At 42.1% G+C, this 22,999-nt stretch overlaps 1 protein-coding gene across 1 annotated transcript; it reads right to left on the bottom strand.

The window, feature by feature from the left end:
- Positions 1 to 13,055: 13,055 nt before the first annotated feature.
- Positions 13,056 to 19,186, bottom strand: LOC118836220 (immunoglobulin superfamily member 1-like). The gene is made up of 8 exons (XM_036743565.1): positions 19,153 to 19,186; positions 18,378 to 18,653; positions 16,993 to 17,238; positions 15,365 to 15,664; positions 14,627 to 14,914; positions 14,059 to 14,209; positions 13,537 to 13,603; positions 13,056 to 13,187 (listed from the first exon to the last, which is right to left on the bottom strand). The coding sequence occupies exons 1-8, from the start codon at positions 19,184 to 19,186 to the stop codon at positions 13,056 to 13,058; spliced, it is 1,494 nt and encodes a 497-aa protein (XP_036599460.1).
- Positions 19,187 to 22,999: the final 3,813 nt, after the last annotated feature.

Here is a 22,999-nt window from a genome sequence, read left to right as displayed (position 1 = left end):
ACCAATACAAGCTCAGTAATTTCTACCATTGGTTGGACACACATCATCCACATGAATATTTGGAGTGAAGATATCTCTAAAAAATTGTGCATGTTTCTTTTGAGCTACTTCAGCTCTGCTTTTCTCATGGAGAACAGAGCCTTCTTTGGCACAGGCCCATCATGCTGAACAGGCCTCAACAGGCCAGCTATGCCCATGTCTCACAATTTATTCCAAGTTCTTCAGAGAGACCTTGAAAGTGTCCTCTTCTAACTACCACCCACCACCTGCCTTGTGTGAGTTATCTTTAAAATAGTTTTTTAGGCAAATGTATTTTTGGTAATGGAACAATGTTTATTTTGAACAAATCATATTTTCCACATGTCTTAGCATCTAAATTTGTAAAGGAAACACTAACCTAATTAGAAGAATCTACAAACAATAACAAAGTAATGACAGATAGTTTCACTGTCTATCAGATTTGGATACATGGAAAAGAAAGTCAATCAAAACGGAAATTTAGAAGTGAAAAAGTTGTTGCAGAAACTACAGTTAAATTATTAATTGTGTTTAATAAATGGGACAGACATATGTTATGGAATGTCTGCAAAAAATGACCATGTGTTTATCTCCAGAGATATTGAAATCAATTACTAAAATGAAGATCAATCTTCCTGATGCTAAGCCCAGTGCTCTATCCACTGTGGCACCTAGGTGCCACCATCCTTTATAGACCATGACAATAAAAATATTAATTGATTCAAGGGCCACAAAGAAAAGCATGGACCCAAATAAATACAACAATGAAATTTTAAATAATAGGAGATCAAAGAACAAATCAGAGAAACAATTAATAGGCATATAAAACAGATAATGAAAAAAGTGCCAAATTTGCTGGGACAGAGATAAATTAGTCTGTATGGGGAAAAGCATATGTCTGCAAATAAATATTTACAAAATATTTGAAAGCCAATGAATAGACAAGTATGAAAAAAACAGAAAAGAAAAAATATTTAAAAAAATTAGAGGAGAAAGCATAAAATGAAAACACAAATCTATAGATATAATAAGTGAAATTAAGAGCTGATTATTTGGAATGATTGAAAAAAAATTGAGGAACCTTAATCAATTTAGTGGAAAAGAAGAGGGCATAAAATTAAATTAATAAAATAGCAACTGAAATAACAAGAGGAAATCAGTAGAAGAAATAGAAAGAATTATCAGAACTTATTATACAGAGTTATATGCCAAGGAAACTAACACAGAAGAAATAGAGGAGTATATTCGAAATATACACTACCCAGACTGACAGAAGACCAAACACAGATCTTAAATAATTCATTTCCAGAGAAGGAAATGGAGTTGTACGTGAAAGAATTCCCAGAGGGGTTTGGGAATCTTCTGGGTTTGATGGATGTACAGAAGAAGGCTATCAATCATTTATCACCATAACTTCACAAATTATTTTCAAAAAGTGAAATAGAAAACATTCTAACAGCTTCTTTTTGTGAGAGACATGCAGTTCTTATATAGAAATCAAGGAAAGTTAAAGTACAAATGGAGAGTTATTGGGGAAGAGTCAAGATGGCCGCATGAGAACAGGATCTTACCTGAGCTCTCTCACAACTTCTGTCAGATTCCTATAAAAATTGAATTTGAGCAGATTTGAGAGAGTTAGAAACTGTGAGCAATCTGAGTGGAAAAAGTTTCACAGCCAGGAGAGTCTAAAAGGCCGAAGGAATGAATCTGTGGGCTAGGAGAGCACTCGGTGTGCGGAGCTGCTCCAGACAGCACTAAAGTGGAAGTGGCTGGCCGGGAAACCCAAGTGGGAGACAGGCTGGGAGAAAGCTGGCTCCCGAAACCAGTGGAGATCCCTAGGCCTCCCAACACAGGACAGCACTCTGTGGAAGTGATGAGAGGCAGCACAATGCCACCAAGCCGGAGATACAAACTCCTGAGGCTTGCAGCCCAAAGGTATGAAAGGCAGCTTCTTCAACTTCTGGGAGACATAATGGTCAAGTAAATGGCTCTAATCCCTCCCCTCCCCACCCCGAGAATTCCTCAGGGGGAAAAAAACACTGGAATAGAGGAGACAGAAGTGGGGCTTCACTGGCCGAGTAGTGGGAGTACCTGAGTCCCAGAGGGGCAGAGCCAGCAGGGGTCAACCCCAGGAGGCCAGACGTACTCTTGCTCCCCCAGGGGAAGTGCCAGACACCCAGCTTGAACAATAAAGAGCTGAGACAATTGCTGAAGAGCAGACCCCAGGGGAAGAGGAGATTTCAGGCAGCCAGACCCCCTACAAGGCTACAATTCACAGAGCCAACAACTAGACTCACAATCCCCAGAATAAGAAAGCTGGGACAGAGAGCCCTGAACTCCCAAAGCAGAAATTTATTGTAATGCCAGGAAAAGGCTAACCAACATGAAGAACACACAAAAAAAATAAGGATTGTTGATTCTTTTTATGGAGACAGGCGTGATCAAAATACCAATTTGGAAGAGGATAACAATAACACTATACCCACATCTGATACCTCAAAAGGTAGTACGAACTGGTCTCAAACCCAAAAACCATTACTGGAAGAGCTAAAGGATGATTTTAAAAACCAAATTAGGGAGGTAAAAGAAAAAATGGAAAAAAAATGGAAAAAATGGAAAAAAAAATCCACTGATGAAATCAAGCCCTAAAGAATAAGACTGGCGAAATGGCTATGAAGATTCAGAATCTAAATAGAGAAAATGACACCCTGAGAGGTAAAATCAACCAAGAGGAAAAGGAGACTCAAAAGCAAAATGAAGACAGTAACTCATTAAATATTAGCTGAGCAAGTGGAAGCTAATGACTCTATGAAGCATCAAGAAGTAGTAAAACAAAATGTAAAGAATGAAAAAAATAGAAAAAAATGTGAAATACCTGATTGGGAAAACAACTGACCTGGAAAATTGATCCAGGAGAGACAATTTAAGAGTTATTGGTCTACCGGAAATCCATGATGAAAAAAAGAGCCTTGACAGTATCTTCGAAGAAATTATCACAGACAACTGCCCAGAGGTCCTAAAACCAGAAGGCAAAATACTCATTGAAAGAATTCAACGATCACCCCGAGAAAGAGAAACGAAACTGAAAATTCCAAGAAATACTATAGCCAAATTTCAGAATTACAAAATCAAGGAGAAAATACTGCAAGCAGCCAAAAAGAAACACTTCAAATATTGTGGAACTACACTCAGGATCACGCAGGATCTTTCAGCTTCCACTTTAAAAGACAGGAGAAATTGGAATATGATATTCCAAAGGGCAAAGGAGGTGGGACTACAACCAAGGATCAACTACCCAGCAAAATTAAGTATACTTTTTCAGGCAAGGAGATGGACATTCAACGAAATAAGGGAATTCCAGAACTTCCTGATGAAAAGGCCAAAACTCAATGGGAAATTTGGCTTCCAAATACAAAACTCAAGACAGATATAAAAAGGTAAACAGGGGAAAACCCCCACAAACCTTATTTTTAAAATTTATTTAATATATTTAATTTTCAGCATTTATTTTCACAAGAGTTTGAATTACAAATTTTCTCCTCATTTCTACTCCCCCCCCCACTCCAAGATGGCATATATTCTGTTTGCCCTGTTCCCCAGTCAGCCCTCTCTTCTGTCACTCCACTCCCCTCCCATCTCCTTTTCCCTTACTCTCTTGTAGCAGAAGATAATTTTCTACGCCCCATTGCCTGTGTATCTTATTTTCTAGTTGCATGCAAAAACTTTTTTTTTGTTTTTGAACATCTGTATTTAAAACTTTGAGTTCCAAATTCTCTCCCCTCATCATAAATTAGGAAATGTTTGAACAAATTATGGGATGTAAATGTTATATAAGTGTGAAAAAATAAATAACTTAAGATGGTTGAGTGAAAGCAGGGACTTCCTTGAGTTGTCCCCCAAACCCTTCACAATACCTGTAAAAATTACTCTAAATAAATTCTAGAGCAGCAGAATCTCAAAAATGATACAAATTTTTAGCCCAAGAGAATCCGGAAGGTCGAGAGGAAAGGTCTGTTGCACTATCTTGGGGGAGGAGCACAGACCAGTGTGGGCTGCACCAGCACTGGCTGGGCCCCATAAAACCCAGAGCAGATCTCATGGGACTGAATGACTTGCAGTTGTGGAGGTTTCCAGACCTTTCAACCCACAAATGCCAAAGACAACTTAGAAGGTCAGGGTGAAAGTCTGTGTGACCTGACTGAGAAAGGAGCATGGTTTACCCTCAACACCACCCCCAACCCCAGCCCGAGGGAGGTGCCAGCAGCTGCAGCTGTAGTGGTTCCTTCTGGAGCTCTCACCCTAGAGACAGTGGGATGGTTGAGCAGCTGATCAGAGGGGGATTGCTGAGATCTCTTTGCTGGTGCTGAGGCAGGATTTTCTTGTTTTACCCTTGCTTGGATCTGGATCACAGTCCTGGGTGGTGGTCCTGGAGCAAGGAGAAGCAATGGCATGGCAGAGCTTGTGGTGATGGTGGAAAGGGAATCCTCCTCACAGTTCCCAGGAAGAAAAGAGCGCTTGTGGTAACTCACAGATGAGAGCACAGACAAGGAGAGGAGTAAACACCTCTCCTTTGATCATACAACTCTGGAAGAACTAAAAATTTGCATGGCTCCAGAAAGATCTCTTTAAACGATGCACCTTCCCCCTGAATCTTAGAACAGTACACTCTACCCTCCAGAAGCAGAGTCCTACCTTAACAAAAGGCTAAATAGTCGAGCAATTGGCTGGGAAAATGAGCAAAGAATGAGAAAAAAAATCAGTCTATAGAATCTTACCTTGATGACAAGGAAGATCAAAACATAGCCAGAAGAAGACAACAAGGTCAAAGCCCCTATATCTAAAGCCTCCAAGAAAAATATGAATTGGTCTCAGGCCATGGAAGAGTTCAAAAATAATTTTGAAAATGAAGTAAGAGAAGTAGAGGAAAAATTGGGAAAAGAAATGAGAGTGATGCAAGAAAATCATGAAAAACAAGTCAACAGCTTGCTAAAGGAGACTGCCCAAAATGCTGAAGAAAATAACACCTTCAAATAGACTAACCCAATTGGGAAAAGAGGTCCAGAAAGCCAATTATGAGGATACCTTTAAAAGCAGAATGGGTCAAATGGAAAAGGAGGTCCAAAAACTCACTGAAGAAAAGAATTCCTTAAAATTATAATGGAGCATTAATGGAAGCTAATGACTGTATGAGAAATCAAGAAACTATAAAACAAAACCAAAAGAATGAATCAAAAACAAGACAGTGTGAAATATCTCATTGGAAAAACAACTGACCTGGAAAATAGATCTAGGAGAGAGAATTTTAAAATGATTGCACTACCTGAAAGCCATGATCGAAAAAGAACCTAGACATCATCTTTCAAGAAATTATTAAGGAAAACTGTGCTGATATTCTAGAACCAGAAAGCAAAATAGAAATTTAAAGAATCCACTGATCACCTCGTTAAAGAAATACCAAAAAGAAAACTTCTAGTAATATTGTAACCAAATTCCAGAGTTCCCAGATCAAGGAGAAAATATTGCAAGCAGCTAGATAGAAACAATTTAAGTAGTGTGGAAACACAATCAGGATAATCCAAGATCTAGCAGCTTCTACATTAAGGAATCAGAGGGCTTGGGATATGACATTCTGGAGGTCAGAGGAGCTAGGATTAAAACCAAGAATCACCTACCCAGCAAAACTGAGTATAGTACTTTAGGGAAAGGTGGACATTCAGTGAAATATTGAACTTGCAAGCATTTTTGATGAAAAGACCACAGCTGAGCAAAAAATTTGACTTTCAAATGCAAGACTCAAGAGAAGCATGGAAATATAAAGAGGAAAGAGAAAAGATAAGAGACTTATTGAAGTGGAACTGTTTGCATTCCTACCTGGAAAAATGATATTTGTAACTCATGAGATCTTTCTCAGTATTAGGGTTGTTGGAGGGAATATACGTATATGTATGTATATGTATATGAGTATATGTGTGGATATACTACATATGTACAGAAAGAGGGCACAGAGTGAGTTGAATACGAAAGGATATCTAAAAAAACTAAACTTAAGTGGTGAGAAAGGAATGTCCTGGGAGAAGGAGAAAGGAGAGGTGGAATAGACTAAATTATCTCACATATAAAGTAGTCAAGAAAAAGCTTTCACAGTAGAGGGGAAGAAGGGAGAGGTGAGAAGGAATGGGTGAACCTCACTCACATCAGATTTGACCTAAGGAGCAAATAACATACACACTCAATTGGATATGGAAATCTATCTTGCCCTTCAAGAAAGTAGTGCAGAGGGGATAAGAATAGTCAGGGATGACAGAAAAGAGAGCAAATGGGGGGAGGGGCAATCAGAAGTAAACACTTTTGAGGTAGGACAGGGCGGGGAGTGGGGTGACAGAAGGAAAGACTGACTGGGGAACAGGGCAGTCAGAATATATGCCATCTTGGAGTGTGCGGGAGGGTAGAAATGGGGAGAAAATTTGTAATTCAAACTCTTCTGAAAATTAATGCTGAAAAATAAATATATTAAATAAAGTAAATAAGTAATTTTTTTAAAAAAGAGATAATATGAAGGCAGGTTTCAGAAAAATCCTGAGACACTTATATGAACTGATGCTGAGTGAAAGGAGCAGAACCAGTTGAACATCATATAAAGTCACAACAATATTGTACAATGATCACCTCCGAATGACTTAACTCTTCTCAGCAATACAATTGTGTAACATAATTACAAATGACTTATTATGGGAAATGTTATCCACATCCAGAGAAAGTCTGTGTTCATTTGCTCTATTCAGCAGTACAAGCAACTAACTTTTTCCTCTTGAAATGTATTGGTCTCATTCCTTGTTCACTGAATGAAAATCTATTGATAATGATGAGAATTGTAGTGATGGTCATTACATACCATCACATCCATATGGTAACTTAAGGAGTCAAAAAGAGCTACACATATATCGTCTCATTTGAACTTCACATCAAAACTGGGGGTAGGTGCTATAACTATGTCCAGGGACTTCAAAACGCCTTGAAACCTTGGCTGCTCTGAGTGTTGCCAATACAGTACTACAGTCTGCGTTGTCCCAGGGGTATTAAGTCTTTACCCTGTGCAGATAGATTTGGGAGTCGATGGCATAAAGATATTATTTGACTTCTCTTTCACCTTTTGTCTAGATTGCCAGCCAAATATCGTGCCCTCTTCTTTTCTTTATATTGGCTATTCTTGATCTCATTAGCTCTCACAGATTCAGTTAAAAACTCTATGTTTTTGATACTCAGATCGATCTGTCTACTTCAATATCAATCCTGGGTATTTAGTCTTATGAAACTTTGTCAAAAATGACTTTTTGGCATTTCAAGGTGGGTGACCATAGCCATTTCAAGTTCAACTTGTCTAAACCCGAGATTTCCACAGAATCCATCCCAGGCATCTCCATCCATCTAATCGTCCATGATCCTGTCCCTGGACCCATCCTTGATTCCCCTCTCTATCACCCTACTGCCCCAAAGCTCATCACTTCTAAAGCCATAACAACTCTAACATCAAAACCCTTATAACTTGGCAAGAACACCAACTTTATCTTGGCTTTCACCCTTTCTTATCTGAATTCTTGCAATGGCCTCCCTAACACATGATTGTCTCTCCATCACTCCATCCTCCCAACAACTATGAAAGAGATTTTCTAAAAGTACAGGTCTTGGCACCCTACTTGTCAATAAACTGAGTAGTCCCCTATTAGGGAGAATCAAATGCAAATTCCTCCATTAAGCATTTAAAGCCCTTAATGCTTTGTGGGGATTAAGTATGAATTCTGCATACTCATTGGCACAGGTGAAACAGCTACCTTTTTCTTCCTTACACCCAACATATGGGTCATTTACATTATGCATCTTTTTGGGTAGGTTGCCTGCTTTCCATGGAATGTGTTTCCTCCTCATCACTAATTCAGTATGTGTGTGTATGTACGTGTGTGTGTGTGTGTGTGTGTGTGTGTGTGCGTGTCTGTGTGTGTGTCTGTGTGTGTGTCTGTGTGTCTGTGTTTCAAGTCTGACGTGGTCTCAATTCTCTGACTCTCTCTGCCTTTTTCTCTCTCCCCCCTCCACCCTTGCCTTTCTATGTCCGAGTCTCTCTTCTTTCCATGACTCTGTCTCTCTCAGACTTGGCAAATGGCATGTCCTCAGGGCCTGGAGAGGAGGAACAGGGCAATCAACGACTTTGGAGCTATGTACATGAAGACCAGAGAGGGGTCTGGAGGATGGAAACCTGAGTGTGAGTCCTAGCTCTAACCTGTTTCATGGGGCTGTGTAATGTTGGACAAATCCCTTCCCCTTCATGGGCCTCACTTTCCCGTTCCTAGAAATCAAGTCTGATCATTTTCTTTTCCCATGTACTCAGTAAACTCTAGTGGTTCTCTATAGCCTCGATAATTAAATTCAAAATATTCTATTTGCTATTCCAAGCCCTTCACAATTTAGCTCCTCTTACTTTTCCAGGCTTACTTCTCTGACACAAACTCTTTGATCCAGGGACACTGGCCTCCTGGATGATCCACAAAGAAGACACTCCATCTCTGTGCTTTGGGCATTTTCTCTAAGCATCCCCCATGCCTCAAATGCTCCACCTCTGACCACTGTTCTCCTGATTACAGGGGGTTCTTCCTTCATAATGGGTACCAGCTAATTACATTGATGCTCTTCAACTTACTGATGTTCATGAATAAATCTGTCAGCCATATCAAGCTAACCTTCCAACTCAATCAAGCCATTACCAACAGAAACAACTGACATTAGGCAATTCATGTTGCAGAAACATGCCTCTCCTGTTTATTTACTAGTCAGTCAGTGAAGTGTTTTTATCTCAGTACAAAAACTTGTATCTGATCAAATTCCCAATATTAGTTGCTATCTGAGATATTATAAAGATTCCTTCATATACAGTTTTCTGAGTCTCAGATATCCAGGGATGGAAGCTTAACCCTGGGAAGCAAGATTAAGCAGAGTTGATCACCTAACCAACAAGTGCAACAGGGCACAGAACCTGGCATTGATTCAGAGGCTTAGGCCAGAAACTCATTTGGGAGGGATCAGCAAACCGAAGAAGTCACTAATGAAAATTATATATATAATATATGTATGTGCGTATGTGTGTATATATATATATATACATATATATATACACATACACATATACCCACACACATATATACACAAACACATATATGTATAAACTTTTAGACATATGCACACATACATGCATTTGTATATTATGCATACACATATTTGTACATGTGTATGCACACACATGTATATGTGTGTATATATGCATGTGTATACATGCACATACACACATATATGTACACATACATATGCATATGTATACATATATACGTACACACGTGTATATATTTATATGGATACACACATCTGTGTGTTTGGAACAGTAGTAGAGATTACCAAAAAATCTTTCTTTGACAAGTATAAGCAAAGCCTCAGAGGAAAATTTAGATTTCCTAAAAGTACTATGCTAAAATATATGGAAGAAGAATCAAAGATTCCATCAGGCAGCAAGAAATTTTAAATAAAAAAATACTGAAAAGATTGAATATCTGATATGGACAACAATATATGTTGGGAAAATTTCAAGAAGAGATACTTTAAGAATTTCTTTACTTCTTGAAATCTATGAACAAAAACTCCTTCTGTACAGTATATTTTAAGAAATCCTAAAAAGAATCCACTTCTATTAGAACCAGAGGGCAAAATGAATTTCAAAAGAATGCACCATATTTCTGAAAGAGATCCCCAAAAGAAAATCAGAGGAATTCCATCCCCCAGTCTCCAGATCTCCCAAATTAAAGAAAACAATATTGCAAAGCTTTGAAAGGGGTTCTTCAGATACCAAGAAATCGCAGTCAGGATCACAAAAGACCTAGGAGCTTTTACTCTAAAGGAGTGTAGATTTTTGAATGAAATATTATAAAATGTATTACCTCAAAACTCAGTATTACTTACATCGTAAAGCTGATTATATTTCTATAAAGGAGAAATAATGAAAAACTTGAAGAGAACAGAGAACTTTCAAGCATTTCTGGTAGATTAAAAGCAACAACAAACAAATAAGAGCAACAAAAACAAACAGATGAGTAGCAACAAAAAAGTCCAGAGAAAACCAGAAAGGCCAATTTACTTGAGTAATTGGAAGGGGCTGTATGATGATGGAGTACTAATATTTCTTGCTTCCTGCACCTGAAAAAAATGACTCTCTGTGACTTTTTTCTTGGTTTTGTTTCTCAGAATTTGGTTTGACACATTGTCTTTGTCATTGTGGAGGAGGTTTGGGGTGAGCTGAGACAAAGTTGCTGGCTCTCATTCTGCCATCTTGAGTCTGCATTTGCTAACATTCGAATAGAGAGGAAAGAAAGAAGTATCCCTTTAGAAGCGTCATGTCTTTAAAGGATACATACAGAATTTAATAAGAAATCACAGAACTTGGATGCAGATTGTGTTAATCATTTGGGGAGGCAGAAAAGGAGGAGGAAAAATTATACATTACTATAGAATGAGAAAGGAAGGGTAGCTACTCCTCACTTTTGGAGTATAAGAGAAAAGGCTATTTAAAGAAGTAGGAAGCATTAGGAGTGGGCATCCGTTGAACCTCATCTTTATATAAAGTATACCAAGAAGAATTAAATGCACATACATAAATAATTTGGTGAACAAACATAACAAACTCAATAAAGAAACAAGCAAGAATTGGGGTGCAATAGGTTAAGGGGGAAGATAATAGAAAGGAAGGAATATTCATTAGTAAATCCACCTTTACTAATCTTGAAGAAAGAATGACAAGGAGGGAAAAGAAAAGACCAAGAACATAAGTGGGTGTCCTCTATTGTCCTGTAGGCAATTGTGGAAAGGCTTCACCAGCCGGAAATGAAAATGAAGGGGTAACATTGCATCATGTGAACCTGCAAATGAGACAGTTCCAGAGAACTTTTAGTAATATGAATTGACACAGAGTGTAGGGAGCATAATCAGGAACATAATTTATGCAAGAAAAATAATAATGTAAAAGGAAAAACAAAACTTTGAGAGACTTAAGAATTCTGAAAAAGGCAAACACCAACCATGCCTTCAGAGGACCTCTGATAAAGCATGGTTCCCAACTCTTGACTGAAAGTAATAGACACAAAGCACAGAAATATATATTTTTGACAGGAACACCATTTGGATTAAATTTACTTAACTCTTTTTATTTGTTATAAGGTTTTTTCCCCTTTTTTAAAAAAATTGGGAACTTTTTTTTTTACTCTAGGTAGGATTAACAAAAGGAATGACAAAAAGAGGAAGCATTTGTATATTTAAAAAAAATATGTAGGATAACAGAAGAAAATTTAAAAGGAAGCATATGCAGCAGGATGATTTTGAAAATAACACATGGATGTTATATGCGTATCTGTGGGCATCTGTGTGTTTGTGTGTGTATTTGTAAAACAGAAATTCACAGACTCATGCTATCTGCTTTTATGTTCCATTGGGCATGCAGAAATGCTTGAGGTTTTGGGGGCATGTTTATATTAAAAATAATTAGAGAAATACAGAGAATCTTGCTTTGATGTCATAGTAAAACAAACGAACAAACAAATGAAAGCACAAAGACAACTCCCTACTGAGCAGCAGGAAAATATTTAAAAGGATACAAGCAGCAGATATTGAAAGGGACCCCAGATAATTCTTATCCATCGGCCCATCTCTTTACAAGAACAGAGAGAGACGTGAGAGTTCTCTTTTTATCTGTGCACCATCATTCCTTGTCCTACCCTGACTTCTCCATCTAGCCTATACTCCAAGAGGCTCCTACTTTTTGTGAGTTTCTAGTCTTTCACTTCAATTAAATTCAATTTCTAAAAGCACCCCATAGCCACTGAATCTGTGCAGACTCTCATCAAACTAGTGGACATATACAAGTTCCTTCAGATCTCAAAACTGTTTTGAAGAACTGCCTGTGACTAGCTTGACAAAGCTTGTTCCCAATAAAATTCTACAAAAAATCTATTAAGTACTTACTCTGCATGAGCCACTGAAAATATGAATGTGAGCTGAATTAGAAGAGGCGTGATCATGGTAATGCCCTGGCAGATTTGATGGCCTTTGTTTAAGACTTTGATTGTCTGAGCACCCAAATTGTGTGAGAAGACATAAGGTGTAAGAAGTTTTGAAAGGCCATGGGGAAGGTTACAAAGGGGCTTTGAATGACATGGGATTTTGTTTTTACTCCTAGAGCTGATAGGGAGCAAATGGAGTTCATTAACTAGAGGGCTAACACAGTCAGACCTGCACTTTGGAAACATCAGGACAGGAGTGGGAGAGACTGGTGGCAGGCAGATCCACCAGTAGGCAACTGCAATTGATCAGGTGTGAGGTGGGCCCCAGGATAGTTGCTGTGTGATTGGAGAGAAGGGGACATATAGAAAAGATGGTATGATGGTAGAGAACACAGGACTTGACCTCAGATTGGATACATGGGGTGAACTGGAGGGATCAGCGGACGAACGCACTGAGGAGGTGAGCTACAGTGGCTTCCTCCTTTTGCAATCTTCTTGCACTTGATTTTCTTCTAGTCACTTTATAAGCCAGCCACACAGGTGAATAATAGTCTCCTAACTCCAAGCCTCCGTGGTGGCTGTTCCTCATATGTAGTTTGTAATACTTCCTCCAATCTGCCTCTTACCTTGCCTGGTTTCCTTTAAAAGTCATCTCCAATTCCATCTAGTGCAGAAGGTCCTTCTTGGTCTCCACATCTACTATTGACTTCTCCTCTGAGATGATCACCCCCTTCTATTCTGTATGTGTCTGTATGTGTCTTATCATTGTAGACTGATGAACTTTGTTTGCCCAGCTGTAGATCCCAGTGGCTATCCCTAATAGCCATCACAGCTCCTCAGTGATGGGAACCTGGGTAAGATGTACTAGAGAACAGATGAGATGAGACTAAGGGAGAGGAGACTAAGGTGAAGAAAAGGGAGAGAATTCTTTTGGAAAAGGTGACCCAACCATTAATTCAAGGCCACAGTGGCATAGAGGGTGGGTTCTGTGCGTGTCTCCTCAGGGTTGGTTTTCCTCTTATTCAAGGTTCTTATGTTCAGCTGAGTGTAGGTCACTCCCTGGGAACCTTCAACCATGGGGACCTGAAGGGAAATACAAGATTAAGGCAACAGGGAGTCACTATGGGGCAAGAGTTGCTAATTTATTGGTGTGTCATTGATGCTTTGACAGTCTGTCTGGTGGAAACTATGGATGCCTTCTCAGTCTATTTCCTTTAATTACATGAAATGAACTCCATAGGATTAAACGAAAAAAATGATACTGAAGTAGTTATTGAAATATTAAAAAACACAATGATTTCAGGAATGCACAGTTCAGATGTATTCTAATGGGCAGGAGAAGAAAGAATAGATAAGTGATTAAGAAGTGGTCCAACCTTAGGTGTAAAGCCTATTGGGAAAAGTTAGAGTCCAGGATGAAACAGGTTCTTACAGGGGGACGACAAGATGGAGCTAACTCACCGATGGTTCCCTTGGTCTCTACTTGGACACTTCGGTATCTGAGGAGGATGAGAGCTTTTATCAGTCTCCCAGCTTTCAGGATCAGAAATCCCCTTCACCTGCCCTCTCTCTGCCCCAGGATTCTCCCCAGATAATTGACAAAAGACTCCCACTCTGGCAGCCTCAGGGTGCTGTGGCAGGCAGGTGCTCCAAGGAAGACAAGGGCAACAGAGGCACATGTTAGCACAGAGAGGTAGGAAGTAACACATAGGCACAGAGTTCATACTGGGAGGCTCTCCTCACCAGGGACTCTGTCCAATGAAGAGTCCAGGGTTTCATGGGGAGAAAGGAACAGGAGACTATAGGAAAAGGAAGTGAATCTCCTTACCTCCTTGGGCTATCTCCTTGTGAAGACCCTGCTGAGAGAGACATGGGAAGGGAAGAAGTAAGGTCAGGGGAGGTCTCAAAGGAGCAATGGAGGTCCCAGTCCTAAACCACCTCTTTATTCCATTACACCCTGAGAGGTTTCACTCTGTCCTTGCCACACTCATCCACAGTGATGGATCGTTGGCAGAGGATTGCCAGCAAGAAAAGGCAAAGGAGGAGGATGATGATGAAGGAAAGGCAGCTGAGGGTGATGAGGAGGGAGTTACTGGGAACTGAACCTGGGGTAGGGGAGAGAGAAGAATCTTCATAAATCACTGTCCTGAAGGCGCTCTCTCTTTGTCCCTGAATTTTCTCTTCTTACTCCCCTTCCCACAACAACCCCACCTGTATCCAACAGTTGGGCACAAACCCTGCTCAGAGAGGGTTTATCCCTTGGAATCAGGTAGAGAAGCCCAGAAACCAGGACAGAGATATGGGGTTAACTAAGAAATATGAGTGGTGGGAAGTCTTTTGACCCAGCTCATACCCTCAGTCTCTAAAGTCCTAGAATTGAGGAAAATATCGAAGACTTCCTTGCCTCTTATACTGTGTCTCTTGGCCAGAGCCAAGGCCTTGGATTCATTTACTCCTAGGGGCTGAGGGAGAGAGTGGTTGTTGGTACCCTCCAGAGGGTCCTGGGGGTTTCTTCCTCTCACCTTTCACTATGAGCTGCAGGGGGTCACTCTGTTGTGTCCAGAGACTTCCATTGCTGTTGATTTGGTATCTGCAGCTGTAATTGCCTGAGTGCTTGGGGGTCACATGAGTCAAGAAGAACTGGGCCCCACCTTGAGAAGTATCCATGCTTGGTAGGTTTTTCTCATCTCCCTCCTTGTACAGAACAAACCTAATGCCTCTTGCGGGCCCCTGGCACAGGAAGGTCACGTCAGACCCTGAGGCCACCTCTGGGAAGGGCCAGGCTGAGAGGGAAGGCTTGGGAAGTCCATCTGGGAACACAAATAAAGACAAGAGAATCTTAGGATCCTTTCCACAGTTGGGATGGGAGAAGGTGAGGAAGAGCTTGGAATGCCCTAAACATCTCACTGACCATTGATACCTGCTTCCATAGGCTCATTGGCCACTGTTTGCCCCAAATCTCCTTCCTTGGAGAGGGGTGGATGGTGAGCCTCAGATATTCTCTGGGACTACCTAAGAACAAGGAGGTTGTTCCTCCTTCCATCACTCTCTCTAAAGCTTGGAATAGTACCTAAGCTGGCTCATTCTGCCATTTTTCTTTTCCCTTCCGTAGGCACCAGGATTCCTTATCGAAGCCTCTACCACTTGATGCTCAAAACAGCCCCTCCCCTCAATAAGCCTTTTCAGACTTCCTGGGCTACCTCTTTATCTTGACTTCCAGTTTTCTACTTCATTCCCTGGGAACCTGGATAAAAGCTCACCTGTCACCCAGATCTCCAGGACCTCGCTGGCCTCAGACACCTGGTATGGAGCCATCCTCTCATGGTAGACACAGCTATACCTGCCGGCATCCTGGGCTCTCACAGAGAAGAGGGGAAAATCAGCTGAGGTCCCAGATGGGCTCTGGCTCTGCAAGGGCTCAGAGGTCCCCACCTTCAGCAGAGTGTAGGTCAGGCCATTGATGACATTCTGAGGGGGCTGCCGGCACTGGAGAGTCACGTGCATCCCAGGCTCCACCACAAGGCCTGGGAGGGCTGAGAGGGAAGGCTTGGGGAGAGATCCTTTAAGAAGAAGAACATATGAGCTAGAAGTTAGGACACCTAGGTCAAGTCCCTGCTCTGCCTCTGAGTCCCTGTGTGACCTTGGTACAGTCACTAGCCCTTTCTGGGCCTCAGTTATCTCCTCTGTAAATGAGGAGTTTGACCAGAAGATAACTCATGTTTCTAGCTGTAGATAGCAAGGAATCTAAGGAACTTTCACATTTTGGGGACCTCATCCATCCTATGGTTTTGAGCCACTGTTGACTCCTGGGTGAGAAGGTCATGGCCCCTCCCTTTCCATCTGGGCTATCCCAGACAGGCCCAGGGACCAGCCTAAACCTGAGCTCAGATCATGGTCTAGGAGGAAGAAGGCTCAGGATCATTTCCAGGTTCTGTCACTTGCTGCATGATCATGGACATGTCCTTCCCTCTCTCTGGACCCCCATTACTCATTAATAAGGGGAGGATTTGGCCTCAGAATCCTGCAAGGCTCCTTTCAGGTCTGAGTCTCGGTGACTCTCCTCTTACCTCCAACTCAGTCCCCACCATCGCCTTTCTTCCCCAGATTCTTAATCACAATAGAAATGTTATGTCTTGCAAGACCTCTGAGTCCTGCCAGGCCCCAGGGCAGAGCTGGCTGTGTAGACACCAGGCCTTTTCTCTGTGAGGCTCGTGTCTGGGCAGAGAGCAGAGGGGTTGTACTCAGAGTTCTTTTGGGGCCCACAAATGCCTTTCACCTGGCACCACCAGCTCCAGGGCCTCACTGGGGTCTGATTCTCTAGCAGAAACTCTCCTTTCCCTGTAAGTACAGCTGTAGCTCCCAGTGTCCTCAGGTCTCACAGATGGGAGGAGGAAGCTAGTCCATAGATGAACTGAGGTCTGCTGCTGTAAGGGCTCCTGGGTCCCAGTCTTCCACAGAGTGAAAGTCACCTCTTCAAGGGAAGACAGCTTGGGCCTTGAGCACCAGAGAGTGATGTTTGCTCCTGGGATCATGACAAGGCCAGGTTGGGCCAAAAAGGTAGGCCTGGGGAATTTTCCTGAGGTGAAAGGGAGAGACCAAATAGCAGGTTTATGTGGTTCTTCAACACCCCTCCTGTAACTCTTTAACGAATGGGAAAAAGGAAATCTTCCCTCTGTTCTCATTTTTTGTCTTGGGGTGGGAACCCCTCCACTATCCTGGGGTCCCAAGCTGAGTCCATGTAGAACAGGAGAGGGTCCCAGGGTCTCCTCCATCATTCCCCCAAACCATCCCTTCATAATTCCCAGGATTTTGTGCTGCCCCCATAAATCTGTGGGCCCCTATCAGGGGGGTGGAATTAGGGATTTGGGGGGTTCCCATCTCTAGTCACCAAGCACAATCAGCTCCAAGGTCTTGCTGGGATATGATCCCGTGTAGGGGGCTGTCTTCCTGTAGTAAATACAGCTGTAGCTCCCAGTATCCTCAGCCGTCACAGACACAAGTGAGAAAGCAGCCTGGGTCACTGCAGGGCTCTGTCTCTGCAAGGGCTCTAGGCTCTTTGCCTCCAGCAGGGCAAAACTGTAGTCATTACTGGTTGCCGGTTGTGATATTTTGCACCAGATGGTCACTGTTGATCCTACCGATATTGGGGAGTTGTATGAAGCTGAAATGGAGGGTTTGGGGAGGGCTCCTGTGAAAAGAGGAAGGAAGACTGTTAGGGAGTGATCTCTCCCCCTAATACCCTCAAATCATTCCCTGAAACAGAGCTGAGAAGGGGGAGGTTAGGCTGAGTGGCCCTGGCCAGGCCCCTTTGTCCAGTCCTCTAGGCCTGTTCATGGCTCAATTACTTGGCTCCCTAGGCCCAGTAAGACTCTGAGAACACAGACTGATGGCAAGAGAAGGGACCTTGGCAGAGGAAGGTACACTCCCCGCCTGGCCTTCTTCTCTCCTCTTCGAAGGAGCACAGCTCTGCCCCTATAGCCTAAACTCACTGGACTAAAGCACGGTCCTAATGAAACTTCATTGGCAGATTCAGACCTTTCTCTTAAACTTTGATGTTTTTACACCTCTTTCTTACCCCCAACCTGTTAGTTAGGGGGTTATGCATACCCGGTTGGTGTGCAGGGTGCTACCCACTGCCCAACAGTGCCATGTGGTACCAGGTTCCTGGCCTGCTACTCCCCGTTTACCCTTCAGTGAAGACAGAGCTGGGGTGGAAGAACTGCGTGTGTCCCTGGGTGGGCATGAGTTGACAGAGGAGGACAGGGGCTCCCTCTGGGCACCTCTGTGAGTAATTAAGTGTTTCTCTGGTTCTCAAGCTCTCATTCACCACCCATCTGTCAGATGCTTCCTGCTCAGTGATGGGGGAGGCCCATTCCTGCTGGCCTCAGGGAGCGCACAGTCCGAATGCTCACAGGGGTTTGGAATTAAATGAGCACATTAGATAATTCAGCCCAGGAGGTACATGGAAGGTAGGTCATGGGGGGCAGGCATTTGACTCCCCCAGCACAGCCTCCAATCACATCTCTCAGGATTGACCTCCTTCGAGCAGGGATGGTTGGATAGGATACCCTTACCTGTAACATCCACTTGCCTGTCACCACTAGGGCCAGGGGTTCCCAGGGCCCAGGGAAATAGAGATATGAAGGAGAGGCAGGGAGTCAAGCCTGAGGGTTTGTCCTCTTTATAGGTGACTCCCCAGAAAGGGGTTTGGGCTAATCCCTCAGGACCTGTGTTCTTCCCACCAGGGATGTTTGTAGACCAGCACCCCCTCACCTGTCACCACCAGGGCCAGGGGCTCACTGAGCTCTGACCACAAGGGCCCCTGCCCAGAGCGGCAGGTGTAGCTTCTTGCATTTCTCGAGTCATCCACATTCCTGAGCACAAACTCTGCCTGCTGCCAGGAGGCATTTCTCTCATCTCCGAGCTCTCCATCCTTCCAGAGCTGGAATCGGTCACTCCCCAGATGGCCCTGGCACCTCAGGGTTATGTCTTCTCCCTCAGGGACCACAGGACTGGGGACAGCCCAGAGGATGGGCTTGGGTAGAGGGTCTGAGAAAGAAGCAGAGTCCAGATTCCTAGTGACTTCTCTAACCCCTATGTCTCCTTTACCACCAAATTCTGAAGCCCAGCTCTGAGTCACCCCATCCATTCAACTCAATGTCTCCCATTTCCCTCCCTGCTAATCCTAGATATCTGAATTAACCTAGTACAAGGAAGGGAAAAAGAACAGTGTGACGGTGGGGACAAGACTCACCTGTCTGTGCCCTCACTGCCCAGTCCAGACACAGACCTGTAAAAGAAGCTCAGGTTATAGAAGCCTCCCCTCCAGCCCACGCTGACCCATCCCTAACTCTCACCAAAGTCCCTGAACCTCTAAGTCTACTTTGGTCAGAATATGAAAGAAGAGCCATTTGAGCAGACACTGGGGTCCTGCTGTGCTCCAAATAGTTCTGTCTCCTCCTTAGGCTTCCTTCCCATCCTTCATTCAGCCAGCCATGGACCTCATCACAATGTCCCTCACTCCCTACTCCTTACCCTGGAGACTCACCAATGGAGATCAGAGAAGTGAGCGTGGGACCCATGGTGGGTCTTTAGCACTGCCCTGGGCTGCCCAGCTTCAACTCTGCAGGGGGGAAAAGGTAGAGTGGTATAAACGTTGGCCCAGGATGTGGTGGCCAGCCCTGCTGCCTTTCACCCCCCAAAACCAGCCCCCACAATTTCTGCTGTCATACTGATAAATGAGGGACCATGGTTATTCAAGGCTTAGGGCTCAGGGGATCTGAGTGTATTAAGGTTCATATAGCTGGGCAAGAACTGAGGACTCTGGTGGGTAGTTAGTAATGAAGACCACTAAAGAGGATGAGGACAAAAATGCTGAGACTTTCCCGGCAATGCCTGGAACAACCCATAGGAGCCTTGTCCTGCAAAGATCAAGATTGTGCACAAAGGCCTAATGCCAGGGCCCTAGAAACTGCCTCAGACCCTTGCTCAGCTGGTTATTGAGCGCACCTTCCATGTTTGGTAAAACTTCTGGCTCAGTCTCATCTTCTGCTCCCCTGAAATGAATAAGATCATCACCACCACCAAGAACAACATTGGTTATCATTTATCTAGCACTTTCAGGCTTACAAAGTGTTTTATTATTTTGATTCTGATAACAATGTTCTAGGTACATTATATGATATCTACATTTTATAGACAAATAAACAATGGTTGACAGAGGGTATTTACTCAGGTTCTCACAGAGTCTAAGGCAGGATTTGAACTCAGGTGTTGCTGACTCCAAAAAAGCTTAAGTTCTGAATCTGGCACCAGATACTGTAATAATTTGGTGCAGTCTGGGGGCACCTGACCCCAGTTACTGCCTCTTCTGTAGCACCCCACAATGGCAGCACCTTTCAGTCCAGGAATGGCCAGCCATGGTATTGGCAGCTCTGATTGCTCTTTGGTTAGGCATTGTACCTCCTCACAAAATTGTCCCTTGACCAGGAAGTCTCAGGAGGTTTTCATGGTGGCAGCTACCTGGCTCTTGTATGCCTTGCACATCATCACTCAGTAATTCCGTTGCTCAGAGTCCCATGAGGCAGGCAGCCTCCCACTTAGACAAGACTCAGCTCAAACTCAGCGATCATTTATTAAGTTTCAGCTGTATGGCCTGGACTGTCCTAGGTGCTGGGAATGCAAAGTCAAAATAAAGAAATGGGACTTCCCCCCTGGAGCTTACACTCTATTGGTGCGGGCAAAATATATTTAATTATACGCGTCATTACCAAATATTTATGTGTAATGATTTTGGGTGGAAGGCAGAGTCCTATCATTAACGCAAGTTTGTTAATGACAGACAAGGGCTTTTAAGAGGGCACAAAGGCAGAGCAGACCTGGGTGAGCTGGGACACATGGGCAAATTAAGTTGAAATAGATGAGCCTGATATAAGAAAGTCTGTTGATCTGAAAGATAGCTTTGGTCTGGGCAGCCCAAGGCTCAGAATCCTGAGTGGAGGCACCAGGTAGTAGGTAGTGAGTGAGCCCTTCACTTCAGGAAAAAAAATGAGATTGAGTATATTTTATTCACTGTGAGTGGAAAAGGGAGTTGAGTACACATGTGTAATGCCAGGCCAGATGATCACTGGTCCTATCTGATGTGCAATCAATTATCAACATTTATTAAGCATCCAGTGTTGCCAGGCTCTAAGACAACAGCTGAGGATTCAAAGTTAGAGAGGTTCTCAGGGAGCTTCCATTCTTTCAGTTGAGACAGCATGTGCAGAGGTGCATGTTTGCACAGGATAAATACATATAGAAGTAATACAAAATTAACATATGAATTTGGGATGATATATATTCATGTGAGAGGGAAAGCAGTCAGGGAATCAGTAAATACATTAGCCTGAGGATAACATGTGAACAGTGTCTTAAATGAACCCCAAGAGCCTGTGAGGAAATGGTTGGGGGTGGGGTGTAATATAGATATATCAGATAGTCCCAGCAATTGTACATCTCTACATTATTATTGTTGTAAACCATATATACGTATATATACATTCAGAGTTACACAAACATGTTTGTTCACATACGTATATACACACACATATACACACATACATATATGTGCAAACATATATACATATCTATCAGTATAGTGGAAATACCCTAAATTTTTCACCTAATGATCCTGTGGTTTTAGTGAATGGAAAGCATCAGGTATAACCTATGTGGTGACAAAGCAAGCTCAAACACTTCTGAGATCATCTGCATTTAGAAAAGTCATGTTGTGAACTTAGGCTATGATTGTGCTATTATTGTACCAAGCAAAACTCAGACACCATTCAGAGAACTGTGTCTAATGGTGAATGTGATACTGAAGGAAGAACATGCATAAACTGTAGAAAATCTGGTGCAGGCTGATCTGAGTAGATCCTAGCATCATAGATCATGGATCTCCTGATAGAAGGGAACTTAGTGATGATCAAGTCCAATTCCTCATTTTACAGTTGAGGAAAGTGTGTCCCACTGAATTTAAGACATACCCAATGTTAGAAGTTGGAAGACTATTCCATATGAGGATAGCTTAAAGAATTGTTTGTAGTTAGCCTGGATAACAAAAGACTGAAGGCATAATTGTATCCTTATTTTTAAAGTAGATTTTTAACATTTTATAGTTTTTAGTTCCTTAAATTTCTTCCTGTATGCCTGTGGTACTTCTGCCCAGACTATCTTCCCATAAAACTAATGATATTTTTAAATGAAAAAAAAGAAAAAGAGGAGAAAAAGTAGCAAATGTAGTCAGTACATTAAAGAAGTCAGAAACTATGTGCAACATAACAAGCTCATGAAGCTACTCTCTGCAGAACAGTGGAGTACATGTGTTTTCTCCCATTCTTTCCTTAAATATTTTTTACTCCAGTAAAGTATTCTTTTGATTGTCTCATTTGATTGTATTAAAACATATCTGTAGCAACAAGAGTAGAAAAAGAAATTAAAGGAATTAGAATAGGCAATGCAGACACTAAAGTATCACTTTTTGCAGATGATATGATGATTTACTTAGAGAATCCTAGAGAGTGAAGTAAAAAACTACTTTAAATAATAAACAACTTTAGCAAAGTTGCAGGATATAAAATAAACCCACATAAATCCTCGGCATTCCCATCCATTACTAACAAAACCCAACAGGAAGAGATAGAAAGAAAAATTCCATTCAGAGTTACTGTAGACACTATAAAATATTTGGGAGTCTATTTGCCAAGACAAACCCAGGGCCTATATGAATATAACCATGAAACACTTTTCACGCGAATAAAGTCAGATCTAAATAAATGGAAAAATATCAGTTGCTCATGGTTAGGCTGAGCTAATATAATAAAAATGACAATTTTACCTAAATTAATCTATCTATTCAGTGCCATACCAATTGAACTACCAAAAAATTTCTTTACAGAGCTGGATCAAATAATAACAAAATTCATCTGGAAGAACAAGAGTTCTGGAATATCTAGGGTATTAATGAAAAGAAATGCTAGGGAAGGTGGCCTAGTCATACCAGATATTCAACTGTACTATAAAGCAGCAGTCATTAAAACTACCTGGTACTGGTTAAGAAACAGAGTTGTGGATGAGTGGAATAGTATAGGTACACAAGATGGAGAAGTCAAGGACTATAACAATCTACTCTTCGATAAACCCAAAGAGGCCAGCTTCTGGGCTAAGAATTCACTATTTCACAAAAACTGCTGGGAAAACTGGAAAATGGTAGGACAGAAACTGGGCATAGACCAATGTCTTACACCACATACCAAAATAAAGTCAAAATGGGTTCATGATTTAGGAGTAAAGGCTGATACTATAAGCAATTTGGGAAAGCAAGGAATAGTTTACCTATCAGATTTATGGAAAAA

Source organism: Trichosurus vulpecula, chromosome 2, assembly GCF_011100635.1.
Source record: "Trichosurus vulpecula isolate mTriVul1 chromosome 2, mTriVul1.pri, whole genome shotgun sequence".
In the NCBI taxonomy this organism is placed as follows: Eukaryota; Metazoa; Chordata; class Mammalia; order Diprotodontia; family Phalangeridae; genus Trichosurus; species Trichosurus vulpecula.
The sequence above is the reverse complement of the archived record's forward strand: the minus strand, read 5'-3'. Positions and strand labels throughout refer to the sequence as shown.

Excerpts from the sequence above, each read along its gene's own strand:
- LOC118836220 (XM_036743565.1), bottom strand. The coding sequence starts at position 19,186 with ATGGGTCCCACGCTCACTTCTCTGATCTCCATTG. Across the intron at positions 18,654-19,152 it reads CACTTCTCTGATCTCCATTG|ACCCTCTACCCAAGCCCATC; the intron begins GTGAGTCTCCAG and ends CTTCTTTCTCAG. Across the intron at positions 13,604-14,058 it reads AGAGTGAAACCTCTCAGGGT|ATACCGAAGTGTCCAAGTAG; the intron begins GTAATGGAATAA and ends CATCCTCCTCAG.